Source organism: Euleptes europaea, chromosome 9, assembly GCF_029931775.1.
Source record: "Euleptes europaea isolate rEulEur1 chromosome 9, rEulEur1.hap1, whole genome shotgun sequence".
Classification (NCBI taxonomy): domain Eukaryota; kingdom Metazoa; phylum Chordata; class Lepidosauria; order Squamata; family Sphaerodactylidae; genus Euleptes; species Euleptes europaea.
Window position 1 is genome coordinate 63,394,933 of NC_079320.1, and position 24,622 is coordinate 63,419,554.

Consider the following 24,622-nt stretch of genomic DNA (forward strand, 5'->3'; position numbering starts at 1 on the left):
CAATTTTGAAACTGTTTAGTTCTGCATGCTAGTTACTCAAACATACAGTGCATCTTTCTAAACAATACCCTGCATACTATGTCATGCACTACATGACAAAATATTTTTTTTACAGATTTACTGGTATATCTAAATAAATTTTTAAAATATGATACATTATGTATTTCTACAGCATGGAATGAATAAATAGGCTAGGAAATATTCACATTTCCATTCTGCAAGACTGTTCATAATTAAACCATTAAAAGGAAGCAAACCTGAATTGCCCCATTGAGTGCAAGTAAAGACAGTTAAGACTATGCTCCTCATACCTGTTAAACAAAATTACTAATTTAACCAATCTGATAATGGGAGACGACTGGATTAAATAAAAAACAGCTTTGTTTAGGTGGTCTATAGATAGATCTACTTACATATTATCAGCTTTCCTTGTCGATTGTTTAAAACATTGATTTGAGCCATAAGAGCTTCTTAAATCACATTATTTCAAAACCTTGGGTTGGATCCAGACTAAATTTTCCGTGCATGCAAGGCACTTCTGTCAGCGGGACAGAGTTTTCCTGCATCCCCCTCTCCCACTGCAGCCTACTGATCTCACTGAAATGCTGCTCCTTGGGGTAGGCTTGCCAGGTCCCTCTTTGCCACCAGCGGGAGTTTTTTTGGGCGAGGGCAGAGTTTGGGAAGGGACTTCAATGCCATAGAGTCCCATTGCCAAAGCAGCCATTTTCTCCAGGTGAACTGATCTCTATTGGCTAGAGATCAGCTGTAATAGCAGGAGATCTCCAGCTAGTATCTGGAGGTTGGCAACCGTATCTTGGGGGCAGGAGGGTCTCAAGAGGGTCTTCATCAGGAAGAAAGAATTGGTGGAAATTACCCCACCCCTTCCGTTAGCAGAAAAAATTGTCTTGGATCCGGCCTCTCAAGTCCAGCTATCTAGCTTTCAGCGACAAGATTACTGCCTTCTACTACAAATCAAGCCTGATCTCACATTTCCTACTGAAGGTTATGATCACATTATAACATCTCATGGAAATAGCTTTCCCATATCTGTTACTAAAGGCACATTCACTAGTGTAAAAATATAGGAAGAAAAAGAGGACTGGTGCTTGAAAATAAAATAAATAACGAACAATTAAAATACATTATACATTCACATTTTTGCAGAGGTCTATAACCGGTACATTTAAAGTGAAATGGCTGGATATAGCCTTGGGAACTACACAACTCAGCATGTTTATCCCCAGTTGGATAGGGAGAGGGATGGTGCGTAGGTAGTTCCTCATTGTACTAACAACTGGAACTGTGTATGCTAAGTCCTTAGAGAGAGAGAAAGAAGAGTTGGTTTTTATATGCCATTTAAGGAATATACCACTTAAGGAAGAATCAAACTGGCTTACAATCACCTTCCCTTCCCCTCCCCATAGCAGACATCCTGTGAGGTAGGTGGGGCTGAGAGAGCTCTAAGAGAGCTGTGACACAGCTGGCTTCATGTGTAGGAGTGGGGAAACCAACCCGGTTCACCAGATCAGCCTCCACCACTCATGTGGAGTGGGGAATCAAACTCGGTTCTCCAGATCAAACCCCACTGCTCCAAACCACTGCTCTTAACCACTACACCATGCTGAAAGAGTTAAATTCTAGCACACAGATGTTCTGAAGAGGGAGTGAGAGGCTGGCTTTTTTTTCTTCCTTGTCACACTGCCGATAAACAGGACCTAAACCTTTTTTGAAAGGGCCACGTGTGTGTGCAGATCCAGTTGCTGCACACATACACGCACGCGCCTTTACTATTCTGGACTAGGCCAAAAGAGTTCTTTAAATATCACACATGACTGTTTAGGGGGAAAAAATCCCAACAAGATGGCTCTCCATGACGCTGTCACTCATCCTAGTTCAGCGAACAAAACTTATAACAGCAGCCGATCACTGGCAGGATTGCAGCCGAAGATGGTAAAATGTTGTACGCTGTTACAGATGGTAGATGTTCAGCTTAATTATTTTCTGCTCTCTTCTGCTCTCATATAATTTCCAAGGCAAAAAAAATATAAAAAATGAAAGTGCAGCAATGGTGACTGAAGGTGGAATTGCGTTTGAGTTCATCTCAGCAGATCTCGATTTCGAAACTGCTTCCAAAGCTTTCTGAAGTGCTTGCTGGTTATAGTAGTCACATAAACGTAGTAGTCCTTCAAACCATACTTACGGTTTTTCTGTCGCCAAAAAGAAAAGCAACCTTAAATATATCCACAAAAAAGAAACATTAAGTGATTTATAAGAGGTAAATTTTGACTGCCAACATCACCGAGCATGCTTAAATCAAAAGAAACAATCCAATCTATCTGTGGCCTGTATAGAAGAAGCTAAAAAATCTCTTATAACCACACTTTTTGGTCCAAATACATGGACAGAATTCTGACCAGTACTTACAGGATGACATCTTGGTTCAGTCCACTTTAAGACAGACTTTTTTTTTAAAAATCATGTCTTAATTTTCTTTTGTTCTTAAACCAAAAGTTTACATTTTTTTTAAAAAAATGCTTGGTTCTTATAAAATCTAAACAGGATAAAGCTAAATATCAGAGAACCTTTGTTTCTCAGTCCCCCACCCATAGAGAGCGCATTCCTGACCTGCGTGGCGGCCAGAACGAAAGTCCTCCCTGCGCCGGCGTCCAGGCAACTTATGCTGGTGTTTGTGGCCCCAACGCCAGAGGGATTGCCCGGGCGCCGGCTGCTGCAGCACCACCCCAGGAAGCCGATGGGGCCTTCCAGTGGCGTCCGAACGCCGGCAAAGGCTGCACCGGCGTTCCGGGAGGCGTTCCTGGGGTGTCCCGGTGCTGGGCTGGGGGGCAGGGCCCCCATTAGGTGGCCTCTTAAGCCAGTCTGGCCCGGGAACGCCCCCTTTTTTTTGAGGGTTGCACAGATTTTTTGCACAGGGAGGAGGTTTCAGCAGGGCCGAAACCTCCTTTGGAGGCACCACAGCTGCGTTGCCTCCTAAGCCCAGCGCAAGCATTCTGCTCGGGAATGCACTGTGAGTAAATCAGGCCTGCAACTAAGCAGCCAATTTCCCATAGAAAGTAAGGTTTTTTCCCCCAGCACGTAGGTTGCAAGGCAAGATAGGTGATGTGAACAAACTGAATTTCTGTGATATTATTAAAGTGTCTCAGTATTCAGGACTTTGTTTCCTGTTTGCAAACTATAACCCCCTCAAAATAATATATTGTTTTGTCCTAGCTAAAAGAAAAACGGTTTCCATGGACAAACACAACAGTCTGGTTTTCCAAGTGAAATTAATGGCACTTACATGAACATGGTGTTTAGAATTGCAGCCTTCGAGAACATACGATGGTGATAGTAACCAGAATAAAGCAAATTCTTTTGGGAAAAAGTTAACCCCCCCTAATTTGTAGTGCAAAATGAAAAACTAGCACTTGCTACATGCAAAAGTGGCACTAATTGGCAAAACAATTTGATCCAAATTTTAATCCATTTTTCTCCCGCCCCCTCATCTTTGTTTTTAATCAAGAAAAGTCTAATGGTTATACATTTTTAGTACCAAACCCATTAGGCATGTTTTTAATTACGCAATACCCTCCCCTGAAAAGCTGAAACACTCTTACCAGTAACCTTAGAAACACTGTGCAGCAAAAACATACCATTTTTATCTGCTATTGAGTTCTTTCTTCACACAGGATTTGAAAGTAGTGTATTTCTGTATGCTTTTGTAACCCTGAGAAGCAGAACACAAAGAAGTGTGCGTGTGCAGGCAGGGTGAATGCAGCCAGAGGTGAGTGGTAGAAGAGCAACATGAAAATATAAAAGACTGAGATTAAATGGCAAGTATGATTAGTTAGTCATAGAACAGAAAGATCTGCAGAAATAATTTTAGATTCTAAAATCATGCACCTTTAATGCAACTGTCTACAGGACAATTAATGCTTTTTGAATTAAGCAGAAAGAGAGAAAAACTGTATGTTTTATAACAAAGATATGGAATCCCCATCTTAAATAAAATTCTATGACAAAGCTTTCATTATTGAATTTCATTCTCCATTCACAGGGTGACAGCTGAACACACACACACACACACATAATAGCGTCTCCAACTGTATTATGACTGTTTTTTTTTTAAAAAAACCCCTGGAATACAAGAAAGCAAATTACCACATTTAAAGAAAGATATATGCCTTACGAGTTCACCAATTCAAAATACTAAAATAAGCCTGCCTGCAACGATTCCTTCTTTAAGTATTATAATTATTAAGCTAAAATATCAAATCTTCTATTTCAGGTTTAAAAATAAATGCCACTCATAATCGTACTGTACTTTTGACAGTCACAGAAGGATGCATATCACCAAAACTTGTAAATTAAATGCAATACTAAGTTATCACAAACATTCATTTGCATTGATTACAATTTAATCCATTTCTCGTCTCTAGAGGGCAGTCAGGCACAGATAAAACATGTAAAACTATTGTAGAGGTGACTGAGTCCCAAGAGGTTTGAAACAGTAATTCTGCTGTCCATAAACTGTAATGAAGAAACAAAACCTGTTAAATGTCGAACTGAGGGCCTACTTGATGAACAATAGGCTAGATCAGGTCATGTCTGTAGACATGGCTACAGGAAAAAAACCTAAACACTGGCTCTGTGTAAACATAGTTTTATCATGTATAATAACCCTAGATTAAGAATTAACACCATTTCCATGATAAGACCAATGTTAATGCTTATTGTAATAGACAACATTCGTTTTAAAAAAACAAAATCTATGCAACCTTGTATCTAAATTGCTTATAGAAACAGCACTGTTAAGAGTTAGTTTAGAGCAGTGGTTCCCAACCTTTTTTTGGCCATGCCCCAACTAAGCATCTTTAAAATCCTGATGCCCCCCTGTGACATATAATTCTTATTATTCAAAAAGTGAACTCCTATTCACGTGCAGGAAGTCTAAAAGGCCATTAACCTGGTCTAAACAAGCTTCCAAAGAACATGGCATCCATGAAAGAGACAAATAAAAGAACGAAAGGACAGTTGAAGTAATTACTATACAATTCACTGTTAATAACTCATTCTCGAATTGCCCCCCTTAAAAATCAAATTGCCCCCCTGTGGGGCGTGTGCCCCACGTTGGGAACCACTGGTTTAGAGGCTTGTTTACATAACCAGCACAATTGGAATATAATTCCATCGCGATTAAAAAAGCCTCCATATTCTTACCCTGAATCCTCGCTGCAATCTGTCTTTCATAACACCAATAAATTCTTTGTAGCTCAGCTGATCGTCTTTGTCTACATCAAAGATCTTGAAGACTGTGTTCACCAAATGCGCTGAAAGCTTCAAACCCGTAGCAACATATACAGCACGCTTGAACTCATCTAAAAGGGGCAAGTAAACACACAGCGCACGAGATGGCTGATGGCATAATCTGATCACCATACAAAAACCTGGCTTCTATCAGGCATAGGAGCATACTGTCCCCTAGAAGCTCTCACAGAATGAGCTGGAAAGCAAAACAACTTCCTATAATTTTATATCTGTCCAGCTTATCTCCTGAAAGTTAGCAACCGCTAGTGGAAATAATGGCTATGCAACACAGTCTTTTCAACTACCCCTTCTACTCTGCTAAGTCTAATTACAGGCTACTGTTAATATTGCATTTAATTTTCACAATTGTATCTGACCTTTCAGGGATGTCAAAGTGGTGGTGGTAATATCTTGATGCAATACTACCTCCATCCAAGGTCTTTTTTCAAGCCATTGTTCCTCTTTCTCAGGTGTTCCATTGTTAAGCACACGAGATAAGAGGATATAGGAAAGGGGGCATGGTCCTGGGATAGAGTACACTCTTTCCATTCAGAACATCCTAGGTTTGGTCCTGTCACATTCAGTTAGAGCAAATCACAGTTAGAATAGGCAGTACTGAGACAGACAGACCAGTTGTCTGACTCGGTATAAGACAGCTTCATATGTTCATTGGCTTCATATGTTCACTGGCAAATGCCCAGTGTTAATTACTGTCACTTCTGCAGGAAGATTGATTCAGGGACTATAGCTGTCGTTTTGGTTTTAGATACCAGGAAAGTATAGGCACTCAGTTTTAAATGCCAGACATGCAACAGAAAATGGAGATTTTCTTTGTTTGAAACATTTTTCTACTGCCTTTCCTGCCCAGCTCAGTGGGTTCAAAACAAACAAAATACAAGTATACCTTAAAACCCATCTAAAATCTCAAATTGTTAGCCAGCTGCCAAAGAGCTGCAAACAAGTATATGAACAAAAGGCTCTCTGATATAGCTCTGCTTTAGCAAGGTCTACTAAAAGAGTGCAGAGACAATGCAGCCATCCCCTCAATGTTTGGTATATTCAAAGAAGACCAGTACCACAGATTAAGCCCTACCACAGTTTGTAGCTGATCTCACTTCCCTCAAAGCAAAGAAGGACAACAGACAACTCTGGAAAGAGTACAGTTATCACACAATTTGTTTAAGGAGAGGTGGTCCTTCAGTTATGTGAGTTGTAAAGGGTGCATTTAACAAGGTAAAGACCAGCGCCGTGAACTGAGCTTGGAAATACACTATCAGCCAAAGTAATGTGACTAGATCCAATCAACAGGAATGCAGCTACATTTACTGCATGTTCCTGGTTGTCCCCCCCAAAATACCCCATGTAGAGTGCATTGTAGTAGTCCAGTAATATACATTGTATGGTCTTACTCTGGGTAGAAGAAGCCTTGGATTGCCATTTAAATTCTATATATATTTTCAAATACTTAATGCACCAGGGATAACAGTGTGGGAAACTTGTCTGTCCCATCCTAAGCAGTTACGTCCTTCTAAATCAGCTGATGACAATGGGCTTAGAAGTGTGTAACTCTACTTAGGATAGGCCTGTATAGGCCGAGTCTCCCAAAACAAAGTGAATTCCATGAGCAAACAAGGGAAGGAAAAGGTAGCAGGGTAAACCTAATGGAACAGCAATCAGATAGTAGGGAGACAATGTGGATCTAAAGGAATGAGTAGATATTCCTACAAAAGCAAGAACACACACATGCAGCAAGATAGCTACCTAGCTCTATCTTGCATATTTATTAGCTGGTGGAAAGAAACTTGCTTACAGTTAGATGTATTATGTCTCCTGTGTAGCATTACTCTTCGAACTTCTGTGAGGTGGGGAAGCAAGAAGGATGAGTATTTCTAATGTTACCACACAGTATTTTCTAAATGAGTTGGAGCCAACAGCACATGATACTCACATAATTGTCTCAAAGCCACACATTAAAAAATTACCTTTAAAAAATGTCAAAATTAGATAGTCTTACCTTGTCCAATTGAACGGTTTGCAAAATTATACATTTGCATTGCAATTGCAAAATCTTCCAGATTGTTCAAAAACTGATAAAATGATCTGAATTCATCAAATGTAATGCCCTGTTGAATAAAACAAAATGTTTGTATTAGTAGATTAGAGGGAGAGGGTGCAGCAACTCCTTGCTCAACTAATTGTAGCAGTATTACAACTGATAGCAAGCAGAGGATGGAGAAAAATTCCTTGCCCTCACCACAAATCTGCAACATTGCTATTGTACCAACTGTGCTAATGGAGAAAGGAGGCCCTCTTTTACGGTTGGACCTCTTTCCCTGTGGCTCACCAAACTGACAGAAGCTTCACTTGTTACACATTGTTCAATATTTTAAATCTACTGACATGACACTTAGTAATTCTTAGATTAAACTGAAATGTCAGATAAGGGATTAGAAACAGTTAAAATGAAATGCTCAGAGAGATCCCCGCCTCCAATATTTTGACATTAGTAGTGAAATGCATAAATTAAAATAGTTAAAGCTGAAACTGGCTATTCTGCAGTCAGGCTTCTGAGTTAAAATTTTCTGGATTTAGGCACTTATTTCTTTATTTATTTTTTGTCTTTTTCTACGTCCAACACGTATGATAAAGGGTGCCGTCCACCTTTTTACACTTCCAACATTTCCCTTTATAGTTCTTGTCCATCTTCTTGATATATTTTGGAGTAATATACCACAGATAAAACATCTTATACCAATTTTCTCCTAATGTTTAACTGGCTGCAAATTTTATATCTTTTGTCCATAAGGTTTGCCATTGTTGGAGAGATATTTCTTCCTCAAAATTTTGCTTCCATCCAACCTTACATGTACTTGCTATGTTTCTGTGTCAAATTGAAGTAATAGCTTATAAATTCATCCTAATGTTATTTTTGCTGCATTATCACCTTTTCAAATTCAGTCATACCCTATACAATACTAGATAAACATGATAATGATGTTAAGACAATATTAATTTTTAATTTTAAATATTTAGAGACTTGGGCAGTGCAATCCTAAGGGGAGGGTAGTTGCACCAGGGATGGCACAGCCAAGGCGCAGCCGAGTCGCCTCCTGAGCAGCTTGCTCTATGCAGTTCCACGGGCTGCACCACCATTTTTGCTGATGTAAATTCACACCGGCAAAAGTGGGCATTGCCAGAGCGAAAGGGCTCAGGGAGCTGACTGTCAGCCCCACCCCGGGAATGCTCCCTTTGGCACCTGCACGAGCCCCTGCGCCGGAGGTATGCTGCCACCACACCGGCACCACTCTCCGGTGCTGGCGTAAGTGGCATTTATGGCAGCGCTGGGGTCACGTCTCCTCCTAAGGGCTTTCGGCTCCACTGTTAGGATTGCACTGTAAGTGAAGTATGTTTGTTAGCTAGCCTCTTCATCGTGTGCCACATTATTTACCAATGTTCTTCTCTGTTCTCACATATAAACTATCGTCTGCAAATGTTGATTTTTTTTTAAAAAACGCAACAATACTTTTGGACAGTTCTAGCTTGAAAATATCTATTTCAAGAGTTTAACAACAGTAATGTAAAGCTTGCTGGGGGTAAAGGGAAGATGACTGGGGAAGGCACTGGCAAACCACCCCATAAACAAAGTCTGCCTAGAAAATGTCGGGATGTGACGTCACCCCATGGGTCAAGAATGACCCGGTGCTTGCACAGGGGACCTTTACCCTTTACCTTTTTAACGTAAAGAAAGGGAACACAAAAGGGACATATCTTCCAAATAGATGTAAAAGAGATAGTCCAATCTCACATGAACCACCCAGACTGGTATCACATTCCCATCTATTAATAACGTCTTTTAAAAGTCCCACAGCCAAAGAATACCCAGCTTCCTTAACAAATGGGGCCACTACTGGATGAGGAGAAGATGCCGAGCCTTGTGTGTATCTTTTTTCTCACCTGCTGCTCAAATCTGCTCTAAGGCATTTAAGTAATGCAAATGTTAAAAAAAAAGCAAACCAGAACACAATCATGTTTCTTCATTCCCTAACTCTACCCATGCCTTTCTGCCTGCTCCCCAGAATAGGTGGGGGATGACCACTGGTATAAGCGCTGCCATGTCCTCTTCAAGCTTGTAACAGCTATTTATTTATTTTCTTTTTCAATGGTGGTTGATGCCACTGTTAACAGACACATTAATGTTGCTGCTTAGTATTGTGCTTTCATCTATAGCTGTTGACTACCCTGTGTTCTAGGTATCCATCCACTCTGGCTGTTTCAGTACAAGCTCGTAGACTGACACTTTGAGGTTAACTACTAAGTGATGCTTACTGGCGGCCTTTTAAAACTCCACAAGGTAAACTGTCAACACTGCCGAAAAGTGTAGCCATTCGGTAAAAACGTATACAAGTAGTTCTAAAACAGTTAAACCTGATCCTTTTTGCAAACAAATAGAGTGAATTACATCCAAGCATCTCATGCTTGAGAGACTGTCTGTAACATCAATCTTACTGGTTTGCACTGATGCACTCAGCTACCACTGGATGCTCAAATTCACTGGTAAGACATTTGTTTCCTAACAAATAAATTAACTAACAACTATTGCCCAAACACTTTGAAAACTTCTGTTCAGACACTGATAAGCACTGTTAACTTATCAATGGCCTTTGACTGTTAAGATTATTGGAGAACTAGATAAAAGGTGTTAATATTTGCCCTTCTGTTTAGAATCTTTCTGTTCAGGCAGAAATAGTAGGAGGAATGATGTTTAACACAGTATGAATGGCTAGAACAATTTTGTTTTCAAACTACAGTTATATTTGCATGTGTATAAAATGAGGTTAGCCTCTGATCAATTTATAATCCCCAAAATGATTGAAAGCAAGTGAATTTGTGCTGTTGGTTAATTAAATACTTGGTTAATTAAATACTTGGTCATTTTGGGTAGATTATGTCTACTTTTGCAAGTCAAAAAAATAAAGAAAAATTAAACAAAGGAAACCGCCACCTCTATTTATAATTTGGAATTCAGCAAGCAAAACATCAATAGCATTTTATTAAGTAGACGAATTGGCTGTTTATGTCAGTGACACCTTACTGGAAAGGGTGGTGGTGGAAAGACAAGGGTGGCTAACTTTTTGTTTAACAGAGCTGCACCAACTTTAACAGATGTGTGATGGACTGAAGGCTGCTGAAGCTTTTCCCAACAGCATGTCAGAAAACAGTCACCTGCGTAATGTTTTCTGCAATGCTACACAGCTATTAGGGGGAGCAGTTTAAAAATATGTTAGCAACCATATGGGAGAACCTGACATAAACTAAAATACTGTATTTTAATATGGTGTTACAGACCATTAGGAAGAGCTGAAATCTATGAATTTTGAGGGTAAAAGGTCTGAGCTGTGAACATTATTCCTCACTGCTTCCTAGGCATGTTTTAGTTTCTACGTGCATAATCGATCCAGAATATGCATAAGCCCTGTCGAAATGCACAGGACCTAAGTAGTAGTAGTAGAAGAAGAAAAGTTGGCTTGAATATACTGGCTTTCTCTACCACTTAAGGAAGAATCAAACTGGTTTACAATCACCTTCTCTTCCCCTCCCCACAACAGACACCCTGTGAGGTAGGTGGGGCTGAGAGAGCTCTAAGAGAGCTGTGACTAGCCTAAGGTCACCTAGCTAGCTTCATGTGGAGGAGTGGGGAATCAAACTCGGTTCTCCAGATCAGAGTCCACTGCTCCAAACCTCTGCTCTTAACCACTATACCATGCTGGCACACTGAGCAAAATTCATTTACATGCTTCCATTTTCCCCTCCAAAACATTATGGACTAACACCTTGTCCCCTTTCCCTCCCTAAATCCTTTCCCCCTCCCCCCTTAAATCCCAAATGCTCAGGATTCTATAGAAGTCACCATGTTCAGGCTGCATTTCTAAGAATGTATACTTGAAAATAATTTATATTTCTTTCTAGAAAACTGTTTTTTTACCTAGGATCATCAAAAGCCATAGTCTGTGCAACTTTACAACTATTCAACTATATAACTTACCTGTTCTTCTGGCATACTACAGCGCACATTTTCCAGATAGCTTGATGTATTTTCAACATTTGTATATCTTAAAAGTATATGAGCAAAGTCTTCCTCACTGATGGTAGTCATCCCATTAGAGTAGGAAAGGAATTCTATTTCAAGAAGTTCAGTTTGAAGGTTATCCATAAACCTGAAGTAGAAAAATACTAATATTTTTAAGAGTCCATTTGTGCAAAAAAAGCAAATATATAAAACACTAAAGCTTTAGTAATTTTGCACAATATCAATTACAGTAACAATTGTCAGATGTTTGGTTTGATGCTGTATTGTACCTAATCCTTCAGGTAGAACAAAGCAATCCTTCGCTAAATTAATCTCACTTTGCATCTGAATCTAAACCCTCTCCAAACTTTCCTTAGATTTGTTGTCCTATATGTACAGCAGCAATCCTATGAAACTTAACTTGGAAGGAAGTCCTAATGAACGTTATGGGAGTTACTTTCACAGTAAACATGCATATCATCTGCACATAAAATGGGACTACTGTTGCTGCCAAATATAACAAAACCACTGTGGTGAAAGAGAAGCATAGATTAATAAAAAGAATTAGCAAACTAAGTATATTCCATATAGGAATGCTATAGGTTGTAACTGGATGAGTTGTGCTGGCTATTGCTGTAAATACATTCATTCATTCATTCATTCATATAGGAATGCTAAACAAGTTTAGAAGGAAGCACAATACAGTTACCAGTGCTACAATGTGACTCAAGAGAAATCACCACTTCCACTCTTTAAGAAGGCACTATCTAGCTTCAACACTATCTAGCATAAAAACACCAATTTACCTGCTCATGTGCTACCTTAAGCCTCTTGGTTGTACAAAAGCCAAAAAATAAAATATAATACAACATAAATAAATAACATTTTACAATTATTGCCTGACCATATTAATATCGACTCAGGATTAAACGTATCAAGTTAAACCTGATGTTGAAAGCCCTGCATTTATTCTGTAGCACAGGGCAAATCCCAGGTGCCAGGTCACCATGGCACCTAGAAAAGCAATACCTAGTATTTCATCAATGATTTTATTGTGTGTATCTCAACAGTTCACAGTGGAAGTTTAAAGAGTTGGATCCAACCAGTTTTTCCACTGGTGAAAAAGGGAGGAAAGGGAATTTGACCACCAAAAAGGTTATCCTGCATGGACAAAAGATATGTGGAATTGGGGGTTGTAATAAGGGGAATTGGACTGAGCAAAATTGATGGTGGGATCGGTTCTATGAAAAAAAACGCACAAGAAAAAAGCCCACAAGAAAATTGCTCACAGAAAAAAAACCACGGTCATAAATGCACACAAGAAAAAAGCCCACACGAAAAAAATTATGTTATAGTTGTAATTTTTTTAAAACAAAATAAATAAATAATATTAAGTATTTAAATGTGAGTATTTTTCTGTGTGGGCTTTTACCCATGTGGGCATCTTTTCGTGTGGGCTTCATCCCGTGTGGGCTTTCTTCAGTGTGGGCTATTTATGACCGTGGGTTTTTTTTTGTGAGCAATTTTCATGTGGGCATTTTTCATGTGCGTTTTTTCTGGTTACCGGTGGGATCCAACCCAAAGCTTTGTTTATCGTGTCACAGCAGAATAAAAAATGACATAAAAAATAAATGTGCATGAAGTTCTTGTCATTGCTTGTTGATATGTAAACTTAACTGGTAGTAGATGAAGTCACGTTTTAAACAGTTGCCTTCTACACTGGCTACAGTATTCAATTAAACAGAGCTTTTAATGGGATGATGAGAAATCAGGGAGAAGTTAGGCTAGGGTTAAATGTTAGCTTTTTTGTTGGGATGATTACAACCAGAGTTACCCCAATGTTTCTAATATTACAACACTCTTGTCATAGCTTTAATATGGTTATGAGAGACTGTGAAGAGGTTAGGTTTTTATGATAGCAATAAATAGAAAATTTTGCCATTCAAATATGAAGCCCTGAGTGGAAGTCAAAAAAATTTTTTTTGCCAAGGCTTGTTGTAGCATTTTTCAAGGGTCCAGAGCCCATTCCTGAAGGGGAGGGGGCGAAACTCCTTAGGAGCCGGCGTGACGGAATAAGGCGGCACCTACTCTGGCGAGGGGGCAAACACGCTGGCGTCTGGGAGCCGTGCAGCCATGCCAGCAGGGATGTCCCAGAAGGGAAAGCCTGTGCCGCCATGGGGTGTGTGTGTGTTCCTGGGGCATTCCAAGGGGGAGAGCTGACATTAGTCAGCTTTCTGTCCCCTTTCGCCCCGGGAATGCCCTCTTGAACAGTGGCACTTTTATGCCACCTTTTTTGGTGGTGTAGCCCTATTGCTTTCTATGGGGGCATTTTCCCCTTTTCATTTTAAAAGTACTTTTATTTTCCTTGCAGTGGCCAGGAAGCCTCTGTAGGTTGCGCTACTCCCAGCCTCTGCTTAACTGACCCCTTTCAGAAATGGGCTGCCCGGAAAGAATTATAAGGAATATTTGTGCTCTGCTAACAGTCTCTTCTGTTGCTTGGCATGTGGCTATGCCACCCAATTACACCTGCTATCTTTTCTCTGTACTCATACCTACTCATTGAGGCTACCACTTTGTGAGCGGACAAAGTCCACAGGCAAGTGAAATAATGCCAATATCCTAGATCAATTCTATACTTGCAAACAACTTGCAATCTCTAAATATATGACAGATGGCAGGAAAAAAAACAGGGCAAAGACAGCATTACATGTTGGTGGGCAAACCCCCCCCCCACAAAAGTTTGCTCCAAAAGTCGCCTTTCCAACTCATCTGAATGTATCATCAAGTGAATGTGAAATAAGTTTGTTTCCACTTGAGAATATTGTAATATGCAAATAAAAGCTTAACCCTACCCTATCTAGAATCTATCTTGCCCTTTCTTTTCCCACCACTGGTATACTGCCAGTACTCTACTTCTCATGCAAAATCATTAGCGGCAGAACCAATTCAGAGGTAGAAATATTAATGGCAATTCAGCTATCACATTTTTCAGATAGATTTCCTTGCAGAAGCAGTTTATGTATCATCTAAATACTTGTAAAAACACCTTGTGCAATACACCCAAATTTACTTTCCTTCCTAGTGTGTACCTGAGGAGTTTTAAGTTTCATTCAGAATAAACAGTTTGCAAGGAATTTTGTTATGTGTTTCCCACACTCATTCATGTTTTCAGGCACGTTAGTTACTGGTAAAGTTAATGCTTGACTATACAATTAGCAGGGTTGTATTCAGCTGTAGCACAGTAAAATCAGAAAAATACCTTTGGAATGTATTTCATGACTGAAGAACAATATACACATTCAGGCAATAATATTATGAGCAGGCATTATTTCTAGTACTACATGCACTGAAGCGTTTGTAGTTATAAGAAGTATAAAAGCAAGATTCACCTATAAAAGTCTTCAAAGTTAAGTTCAGCCTTTCCTTTCTTGCCAAAAAAGTGGACCAGCAGTGTAGTATCAGACAGTAAACTGGTGATGTCATCTGCACGCTTAAAATTACCAAAATAAAATTTAGTTAAAGCTATAATCAATTTAGCAGAAAAAAATGTCACAAAATATTTCGCTTTGAAAAATGCTTTAAAGACTGAATACATTCATGCAATTTGCAAAAAGAGTTAGTAATACATTAGTCAGGTTATATAATATACATATCAACTGTGAATTATGTTTTAGTTCAATGAACTTTTCAAAACTGCTATGTCATGATACATAAAGGGCTGATAAATAAAAGCAAAGATTTTGGCCGTAAGTACAACGAATGAGAAAAATTAGTGAAAATAAGTGTGACTATTTTAAAAAGTATTCTTACAAGGAAAAGTCAAAACATGTTTGTAACTGCTTTTTTCTCATAACATCTTTAATGTCAAAAAAGTTGAAGGAAATATTTTGATGGGGAAAATAAAATAACAGAAGCCTACCTCAGCTTCTAGTGACATATTTGGTTTCGATACCATGCTGTTATCTCTCTGCAAAAACCTGTCCATGCAAAAATTTCCACTTTCTATGAGGAAAAAACCCATGAATGAACAGAGTAAGGGTGGAATTATAACTGTTGGATAGAGTCAGAAACCATTCCAATGCCTTTAAAGTACATGTATTTTCCTTACTTAACTAATAAAATATTGTCCTCCTAAAGAGGCTAGCTTGATCTACATGGCACAGTTTACATAATCAGGGCCTAAAAGATCTTGCAGTAATGTCACATTTGATTCAGGCAAATAAAACTGACAGATGACCGTTACAGCTATAGCTTTCAAAACCCTCTGAGTGCAGTTGGGCACATTCCTGGAGTGGTGTGAAGTCAATTTACAAGGCAGATGATTGGTGCATGCTAAGACTTGTATTATCCTGGGTCATCCTGGGTGACTAAGGCAATTTCTTTTGATCTTCAAATTTTGTGAATCGTCAGGAATGCATTTCACTTCCCTACAATACTCATAATAACAACACTTTTCAAAGCATTTTAAGTGATACTCATCTGTCTCAGAAAGGTGGTTTAGGTAAAGCTTTCAATTTAAACGTCTGTGAAAAGTCAAAATAAGAAAGGTAAAATATCTATCTTGTCTGAATGTGGAAAAATGGCTATTTTATATATGTGTGTTTATATATATATGTTTATATACACACACACACACACACACACACACACAATGCACAATGACTAGAGACCCTCCAAGCAGAAATAAATATGTTAACATAGTTACTCTAAAAAGCTGTTTAAAAGGCGTGATCTTTCTTGGGAATTCAAGGTATGAAGATTAAATAAAATCTTAGATTTTATGATGGTAGGATTGAAAAAAATGGAAGGAATTAAAATGTTATTGGAAAAAAAATATCTCCAAAAGCATAACTCTGTGCCACTACTTAAACGAAGAACAGTTCCCTCACTTTCTCATCTTGGCATCTAGAATGCCATAACAGCCAACATCAGGTCCCGGGACCTTGGGAAACACAGTATTCTACAACACCTGAGTACCTACCATGGACAACAGAAGTTCTAGAAACTATAAGGCCCAGGACCTTGTGTCAAGAATAAAGAATAAAGCTGGGCAATTGTTTTAGCTACAAACAGCCCAGGAAGATATAATTTCCAAACTAAATGAATCATGGAGTCATCTAGTCCAACCCCCTGCACAATGCAGGAAATTCACAACTACCTCCCCCCCACCCCCAGTGGCGCCTACTCCATGCCCAGAAGATGGTCAAGATGCCTTCCCTCTCATGATCTGCCTAAGGCCATAGAATCAGCATTGCTGACAGATGGCCATCTAGCCTCTGCTTAAAAACCTCCAGGGAAGGAGAGCTTACCACCTCCCGAGGAAGCCTGTTCCACTGAGGAACCACTCTGTTAGAAAATTCTTCCTAATGTCTACACTGAAACTCTTTTTATTTAATTTCAACCCGTTCGTTCTGGTCCGACCTAGAAGATTGAGAAGTAAGCTCTCAGACGTTTTAAGTGGTAAATATCAGCCATGCCCCTTCCTTCTTCAGTTTTGAGGCCATAATGTAGAGGACCAGGGATCACAGATCTGCAATACTCCCACTCAGGCAATCTGTATATTTTTCCCAGTTGTGCAAATGGCACTTTTAGGGGCTTAAGTTGAAAAAATAGCATGGGAAGAAAATGATTATTCACTTCTATTTTCCCATCCTGCAGTCTGAATCTGAAATCAGGACTCCTGAGCCTACTTATTATAAAAATAACAGGGATATCAATTTACAGATCTCCCAGCATCTCAATTAGTTTGACCTTGAAGGGCCCCCCGAATCTCCTTAGGAGCCGGCGTGACCTCATGCTGGTGTAGGTGCCACTTTATCAGGGGATAAAGTGGCAAACATACCAGCGTTCAGGTGCCACAGAGCTCTGCTGGCCCCTGCTGCCAGCACAGCCAGTCCAGGAACTAAATCCCAGAAGAGAATGGCTGCGCCAGCATGGGGGGAGGCATTCCCAGAGGCGGCTTCCTAACCCCATTCACCCTGGGAACCCCCTCTTCAGCGCTGGCGGGGCTGCACCACCTTTTTCAGCAGTGCAGCCTCACTGCTTTCAATGGGGCATTTCCCCCTATTTTTCCTTTTTTATTTTAAAATGCCCTTTATTTTTCTCCATGGCAGCCAGGAAGCTTCAGAGGAGGCAGCGCCGCTCCGCCGCTCCCGGCCACCACAGATCTACCCCTTTTTTGGGAACGGGCTGTAAGTCTCTGGATTCTAATACCATGAAAACAACTACATTTGCCAGGTTCCTGGTGCCTTTGAAGCTGCTGTTGTAATAAGACACATTTGTATTCTGAACCATCTTATGTATCTTAGTGACATTATTACTGACAGCATTCAATAAACAACTGAGTACGCAGATGCTCACTCTGTCCGTGGGGCCACACACTGAGAAGCTCATCCTCTCTCCCCGAGGGGAGGGATGAGAGTGCTAGCTCCCTGACTAGAGCTCCAGAAAATAATGAAACTGTTCTCAGCAGAACTTAACCGTGAGACCAAGCCATGGACCACAGGTGTATCTGCTTGTTTTAAGTGCAGCAAAATCCATTATAATCATCTCCATAAGGATACTAAAAATCCTGAGTGTAATTAACTGTGACAGTGTCCAAACGTCTGATACGTGATGCATGACTGCAACACTGGGTTACAACATAGTTCCTTTAAAACAGAGGTTTCCAAACTTTTGAGTCATGGAGCACTTTTCAGGAGAGAAATTTGTCACGGAGTACTAATTTTCACCTAGCACCTCTATACTAAACCGAATGACAGTTCCAATCTCTTCATGGAGCACTAGGAGATGTTTTGCGGGGCACCAAGTGTTCCTTGGAGCACAGTTTGGGAACCTCTGCTTTAAAACATGTTGTGCAACACACTTTTGTCTGCATAGTCTGCTATAAGCAAAACTGGAAGGGCTGGATCCAGCTAGCTTTTTCAATATATCTTGCCCAGTTCTTCTCCTTACTACAGCCCCCATCCCACAATGCCTTTTCCATGCAGCTCCCATAATCCTCAGCTTAACTTCTTTAAGTGGTCAAAGGGATCACTTCCTCCTTTTTTCAGCCATGGAATAACTGGCTGGATCCAAGCAAATAAAACAGTTATAAGACCAAATGCAGTCCAGGTCCAATAAAATGCCTAAGAGCAAAACAACTCAGTACCTCCTAAAGATAAAGTTCTGTGTTGATCATTCTAGGTGGCAGTTAATCCAATGAAAAATGTGTATTAACAGGCAGAGGTGGTCCTTTTATCAGAATGCTTTGTCAATGGGTGTTTCAATAAAGGGAATGTATTGAATACAAGTTGGACTCTTCCAGTGTAAAATTCTAAACATCCTTCTAATGTCTAGATATCCAATAGGATTACTTTTTCAGCGAAGAAAGGTTTTCATAGAAATGAACAGTCAAATATCCCAAGGGTGTGGAACACAACACTTAATTCTTCCACATCTACTAAATTAAAAAAAAACAACAACCTGGAAATGTAAACTGATGTTGTTTACAAACATATGAGGACACTTGACAAACCACAGTACCAAACGAAAACCAAGAAATGAATGAAAAAAGGGCCAGAATTCCAGCAAATTAAGTTAGAAAGAAGGAAGAACATTTACCATGGAGAAAAAAACAAAGGAACATGAAAAAGGGTAAGTAAAAAAAGGTTTAGAGACCATACAGAGGTTTTATTATACCTCTGCTAGGTCCGAAAAGAGTGCCTGGCTTGTGCTACGCCTCAGAGTATCCCAATAGCTTCTTGGAACAAGGTCCTCTCCTTCTGTTTTAAGCACCTGCAGAATTTTTAAAAAGCATAGGTGTTGGAGGGAAAAAATATCAAGGAATAATAATGAAGAACAGCTTATGCACTTGTATATTTTTGCTAACTAATCTTAAGAAAGCGATACGAGATTACCTTTTTGTTTCTTCCTGCACAAAGAACATTATATAACACTGCCCATTCCAAAGCGGCAACCTCCCTTCTTCCTTATTTGTCATGATGTGATTTTGTAAGAAAGATCACTCAAAGTTGTTGTTAATAGATCTTTGCATGTGGAATCACAATACTGAATTAAACACTGAAGTATACAATAAAGTGTGTTTGAACACTTAAAAAAAAACCCCAATATGGATTGGAATTTTTTTCAGTGCAGTTCAGGAAAAAAATGTGGCCCAAATCAGAGAAAGTTAGCCATACAAGTTCCATTGTAATCTATGATAGACTGACTATCCTGTTCTGCTGATTTTAAAGCAACTTGAACACAGCTAACTTCCTCTGGGTTGGAGTCACTGGAAGGAATGATACACTTGCTCAATTAAAATATCAATTGGCATGATATACCCAAAGTAAGTGCTTCAAGTGCTATGGCAAGGAATTAAGCACATGCTTAACTTTCTCTTTCAAAATCAAAATAATTTAATTGTGTTTAACTTTGGCTGGATGATGCTCAATGTTTTGATCAGAAGCCAACGAATTCCCCCCCCCAAAAAAAAGCAGATAAAAAGAATATTTTATTATTATACATACTACATTAAAATTTCTAGTGAATGTAGATATTTTTCTTCAGGCAAGAATGCTATATTTAATTATAGGCTAAGAAACGACGTGCTTATTTTAGGTTTTCTGTAGTGACACGCTAGATGACACAGTGAAGCTACTGATGTACATGTTCTGACATTGTCACCCCCCTGAAAATTACCAATATTATATTATATTAAATGACATTCTGATTCCTAAAGACACTCAGAAATAAGAACAATTTATTTCAACAGAAACTCCAACCAAGTGTGTGGTAACCCTCATGGCATGGAATCCTTGCTACAATTTTGGACCTAAGTTTCCATACATATCTTCGGAAAGATCAAAGCAGTGTCAGCCTGGCACTGGGCCAGGTCCTTCAGTTATGACTGTGACCAAAAGGGAGGGGAAGGGGGAGGCCATCACCCTGAAGCAAAGAACTAGGAGAACACCAGGTACCTGTACGTTCCCAGCTGAGCTCATGGACTCCCACCCCTCCCCCTTGGGACTTCTCCTGGAGAAGGCTTGGTCGTGCTGATCGCTTGTTCAATGGAGACCACATTTTCATGTCCTAAACCAGAGCATTCTATAGAGAATGCTTTTTTTTTGGTTCTGGTCGGGAAGTCCCTGCAAACATTTATCATGGGGTATAATCATACATGTGTGTAAAGAGCCGTCAAGTCACAGCTGACTTATGGCAACCCAGCAGGGCTTCAAGGCAAGAGACTAACAGAGGTGGTTTGCCATTGCCTTCTTCTGCGTAGCGACCCTGGTATCCCTTGGTGAGATCAGGCTAGACTGGGCCATCCAGGTTACGACATAATCGTGTTAGTATAGTACAGTAATTCCTTTTTTATGAACTGTTTTATAAAATGTAAGAAATCTGGTTCAATGCTGCATGGACCCAAGATGAAAATGGTTTGCAGTGGGAGGGGGGAACTGGTGAAAATTGCTGCCACCTGTTCCATAAACAGAAATCTCATTCCAGTGAAGTAAATGCAAGGTTGGATACATGGCAGTATTTTTTTTCCTTTTAAGGCATGCTCTGCCATAATCCTCATCATAGGATTCTCAGGCAAAGACACTGTATATAGAGAGAAGCAGTTCTTTTGACTACACCAGCTGCATTTGCCTGAAAATCCTACCACAGGAATCATTCTGTGTAAGGAAAACAAACACACCAGCAATAATACACGCATTAACTCATTCATAACTGATTTTTGCTCAAATCAATACTAGTTTTGTTAGTATTTTTCGGTTATGCATGCTTTGCTTGTGTACAGATTATACCATATGATAGTAATTAGCTATGACACATTTTCAGTTTAGCCAGTCATAAGGCACCCTCACCACATGCCAGCTACATGCACCAGGCGACGCTTCAAAAAAATAATGCATAACACAAAGGGACAGAAAACATTGTCCCCATTCTACTTATAATTCACCCACCTACACATTATGTGCTACATGCCATAGTATTAGCACAGACCAAATAAACATTAGTTTACATAGATTTCAGGAGGAAATTACGATATTAAAGGATTAGTATTAGGATTACCAAGAGTAGTAGTTTGCTCTATCTGTGGGGTAAAAGTTTTGCTTGGTGGAAAAACAGGGTAGAAAGGATAGTCTATACATTCTCTCTTGTTGTCTCACAATTTTATATATAGAGAAAGGATCTTTAAATTGCGATAGGAGAAAATCTCCTTCACCTATAATGGAAATTTTCAGTTTTAACTGCATACTGTGAGCCATGACAAATGCTTTTATCATATAGATTAACAGTACTTCATACAGTAAAAAAACAAAACAAAAACCAAAGTACATACAGCATTAGTAGAAGTGTGGTATCCATAAAGCTGAAGATGCTGACATACAGCAGTAAGGTCAAAGTGAAGAATTTCATTTCGAAATGAAGTCAAGATAAGAGAAAGAAAGAAGACAACAAAATAAATTGGCGTTTATTTTACATGTTATAAAATAGTTAAAAGATAAAGTTGTTTAGTTTATACTACAGCCTTAACATTCATACTTCCAATATTAAAACAGTTAGATGTCTTAATACTCATAAATTTCATTCATTGCAATCCTGAGCAGTTATACCTTTCTAAGCCCATTGATTTCAATTGATTTAGAAGTGTGCAATTCTATTTAGGATTGCACTGATGGTCACTATAACCATGACAATAAAGCAGACTTGGATCTATGCAGAACCCATGGCTTTCGGCTAAGGGAAGTCAGTTCTCAGTTCTTGTTGTTTTCTTGCAGCCTCTGGACCTACTTCAAAAACAAAAGAAAACCTCTGGGAAACAGAAAGAAGTATGATTTTACTTTCTATACTTTGTCATGGGTTATGAGAGATTTAACACAGCACCACCTTCATAAGCAGCATAAGGTGAGCTTTTACTACCTTCCTCTTGTTGGAATAGAATGTATTGGGGAAGCCAAAACCAGCTTCAGGGATCCATGTTGGTGTCAAAATGTGGCTGAACAGAACCTAGTGAGATCTGTTCTTTCTTATGCAGGATGTTGAATTTCTTTGGCCAAGACACCCTAGTTTTCTCCAGGTATTTCATTAAACTTCGTTTGAGAGGGCAGCAACATGTTCCTTAGAATAGAAGTTGCTTACTTGTGGTTATTAATGGGGTTATTCATAACCCCATCTCATGTGTCCTCATTGAAAACAGGCCTCTCAAGCAATCTGGGGTAGAGAGCCAGAAACCCATAACTGTACCTCCAACTTGTTTGAGTGATACCCACCAGCATGGCACGTTTCTCTTCATCTCCTTTTCTTTCTTTCTTCTCATTTTTCTTCCTGAATATCTCTTGCAGCTACAACAAAATCAATTGCATCATCTGTAGTTGTCCTGTGTATATAACCTATTTCTAAGTTTATAGATATGGGTTGATCTGAACTAAATAGCTTAAGGCAAACAGCAAGGTTAGTTGTTACTGTTGCACTGAAAGCAACAAGGGTCAGTTGTAGGATTATTTTTAATACATAGTGGAGTGTTTGCATACATTTTCCTCCTGCTAAGCTCTTAATGTGCTCTTCTAGGTGCAACTGCATCAACAGAAACACTCTTTTTACTGCATTTTTTTCTGGTTGGCTGCTACAGTGTGTAACTGAGTGCATGAAAGACAGATTTTTTTTTGTCTTAAAAAACTCCCACTGCACTCATTATAATAATTAGAGAGAGGCTTGTGACTCAGTGTTAGAGCATCTGCTTGGCATGCAGAAACTCCCAGGTTCAATTTCTGGCATCTCCAGTTAAAGAGATCAAGCAAGTAGGTGCTGTGAAAGACCTCTACTAGGGACCCTGGAGATCCACTGCTGGTCTGAGTAGACAATACTGACTTTGATGGACCAAGGGTATGATTCACTGTAAGGCAGCTTCACGTGTGTTTAATAATCAAGTGATACAGATCAACACAACCAATGGTTTGAGCCAGCAATAGACACCTACTAATGGAAGGGGGGCAAATTTCACCAATGCCCATCCACTACAGACCTCCAAGGTCCCCCTCATGCTGTTCATGGGGGTCCGCTGTTTCTCAGGAGCAGAATTTCAGGGAACATTTAGGGCCACAGTGGTATGGGGGAACACAAACAAGTCCCGTTCTGCAAACAAAAATATTTTTCTGCTGGCAGAACTAACTGCTGGATCCACCCTTTGCACTGTTTATTAGCTGTATGAGCAAGCAAGAACGTTTGATCAGCGGTTCCTTGCCTACCTGGCGCCCGATTCAAGAGCCATCTGGACATTCCCTAATGAACCACAGCATTACCAAGACAGAAAATCCACTATTCATTCAACTTCCATGACAGACAAGCCTCAGAGCCGATTCAAATATATACCCCACTGCTGTAGTTTTCCTGGAAAAGTATAACTTCTCAATGGTAGATAGGGTTGCGTATTCACTGCTACTTCCTCAAGAATTTCTGAGACACAGGAAGCTATCACATCAGGGAGAATAGTATTAGCCTGCAATTCTTCCTAGCATATTAGTTTTCCCAGTGTGCAGGAGTGTCTTTTGACATTAAAAAAAAAGAAAAAGAAAAAAGGTAAAGGTCCCCTGTGCAAGCACATTCCTGATCCATGTGGTGACGCCACATCCCGACGTTTCCTAGGCAGACTTTGTTTACAGGGTGGTTTGCCAGTGCCTTCCCCAGTCATCTTCCCTTTACCCCCAGCAAGCTGGGTACTTTTGACATTAGGTAAAAAGTTAAGGTCCCCTGTGCAAGCACCAGGTCATTCCTGACCCATGGGGTGACGTCATATCTCGACGTTTACTAGGCAGTTTACGGGTGGTTTGCCAGTGCCTTTCCCAGTCATCTTCCCTTTACCCCCAGCAAGCTGGGTACTCATTTTACCGACCTCGGAAGGATGGAAGGCTGAGTCGACCTTGAGCCAGCTACCTGAAACCAACTTCCGTCGGGACTGAACTCAGGTCGTGAGTAGAGCTTGGACTGCAGTACTGCTGCTTACCACTCTGCGCCATGGGGCTCCCTTACTTTTGACATTAGGAATCTTCAAATATGTAGGCTCCCCACCCCCATTCTGAAGCAGCACAGTCCCAGATACCACATGTTCTTTCAAATGTTTGAAATAGCTCACTTTGGAGTACACTTTTAAGAAAAAAAAGGTCAAGCCATCAAGTAATGGCAATGAGTGTGATGGTAACTGAAAAAGCAAAAAAGATTTTTTAAAAAAAAACCTAGTTCATGCTTTGATTTCCTCTTACACCA

General features: G+C 39.8%; 1 protein-coding gene across 1 annotated transcript in view; it reads right to left on the reverse strand.

Annotated features, from left to right (window-relative positions):
* Positions 1 to 3,598: 3,598 nt before the first annotated feature.
* Positions 3,599 to 24,622, reverse strand: part of MICU3 (mitochondrial calcium uptake family member 3) — a 45,205-nt gene continuing 24,181 nt past the window's right edge. Inside the window, exons 7-14 of the mRNA XM_056855077.1 lie at positions 22,633 to 22,704; positions 21,702 to 21,740; positions 19,052 to 19,147; positions 14,761 to 14,861; positions 11,348 to 11,519; positions 7,319 to 7,427; positions 5,218 to 5,375; positions 3,599 to 3,724 (exon numbers count right to left, since the gene is read on the reverse strand). Of these exons, the coding sequence (XP_056711055.1) occupies positions 3,656 to 3,724; positions 5,218 to 5,375; positions 7,319 to 7,427; positions 11,348 to 11,519; positions 14,761 to 14,861; positions 19,052 to 19,147; positions 21,702 to 21,740; positions 22,633 to 22,704 (816 nt within the window). The 3' untranslated portion in view covers positions 3,599 to 3,655. The remainder of the gene's footprint in view (positions 3,725 to 5,217; positions 5,376 to 7,318; positions 7,428 to 11,347; positions 11,520 to 14,760; positions 14,862 to 19,051; positions 19,148 to 21,701; positions 21,741 to 22,632; positions 22,705 to 24,622) is intronic.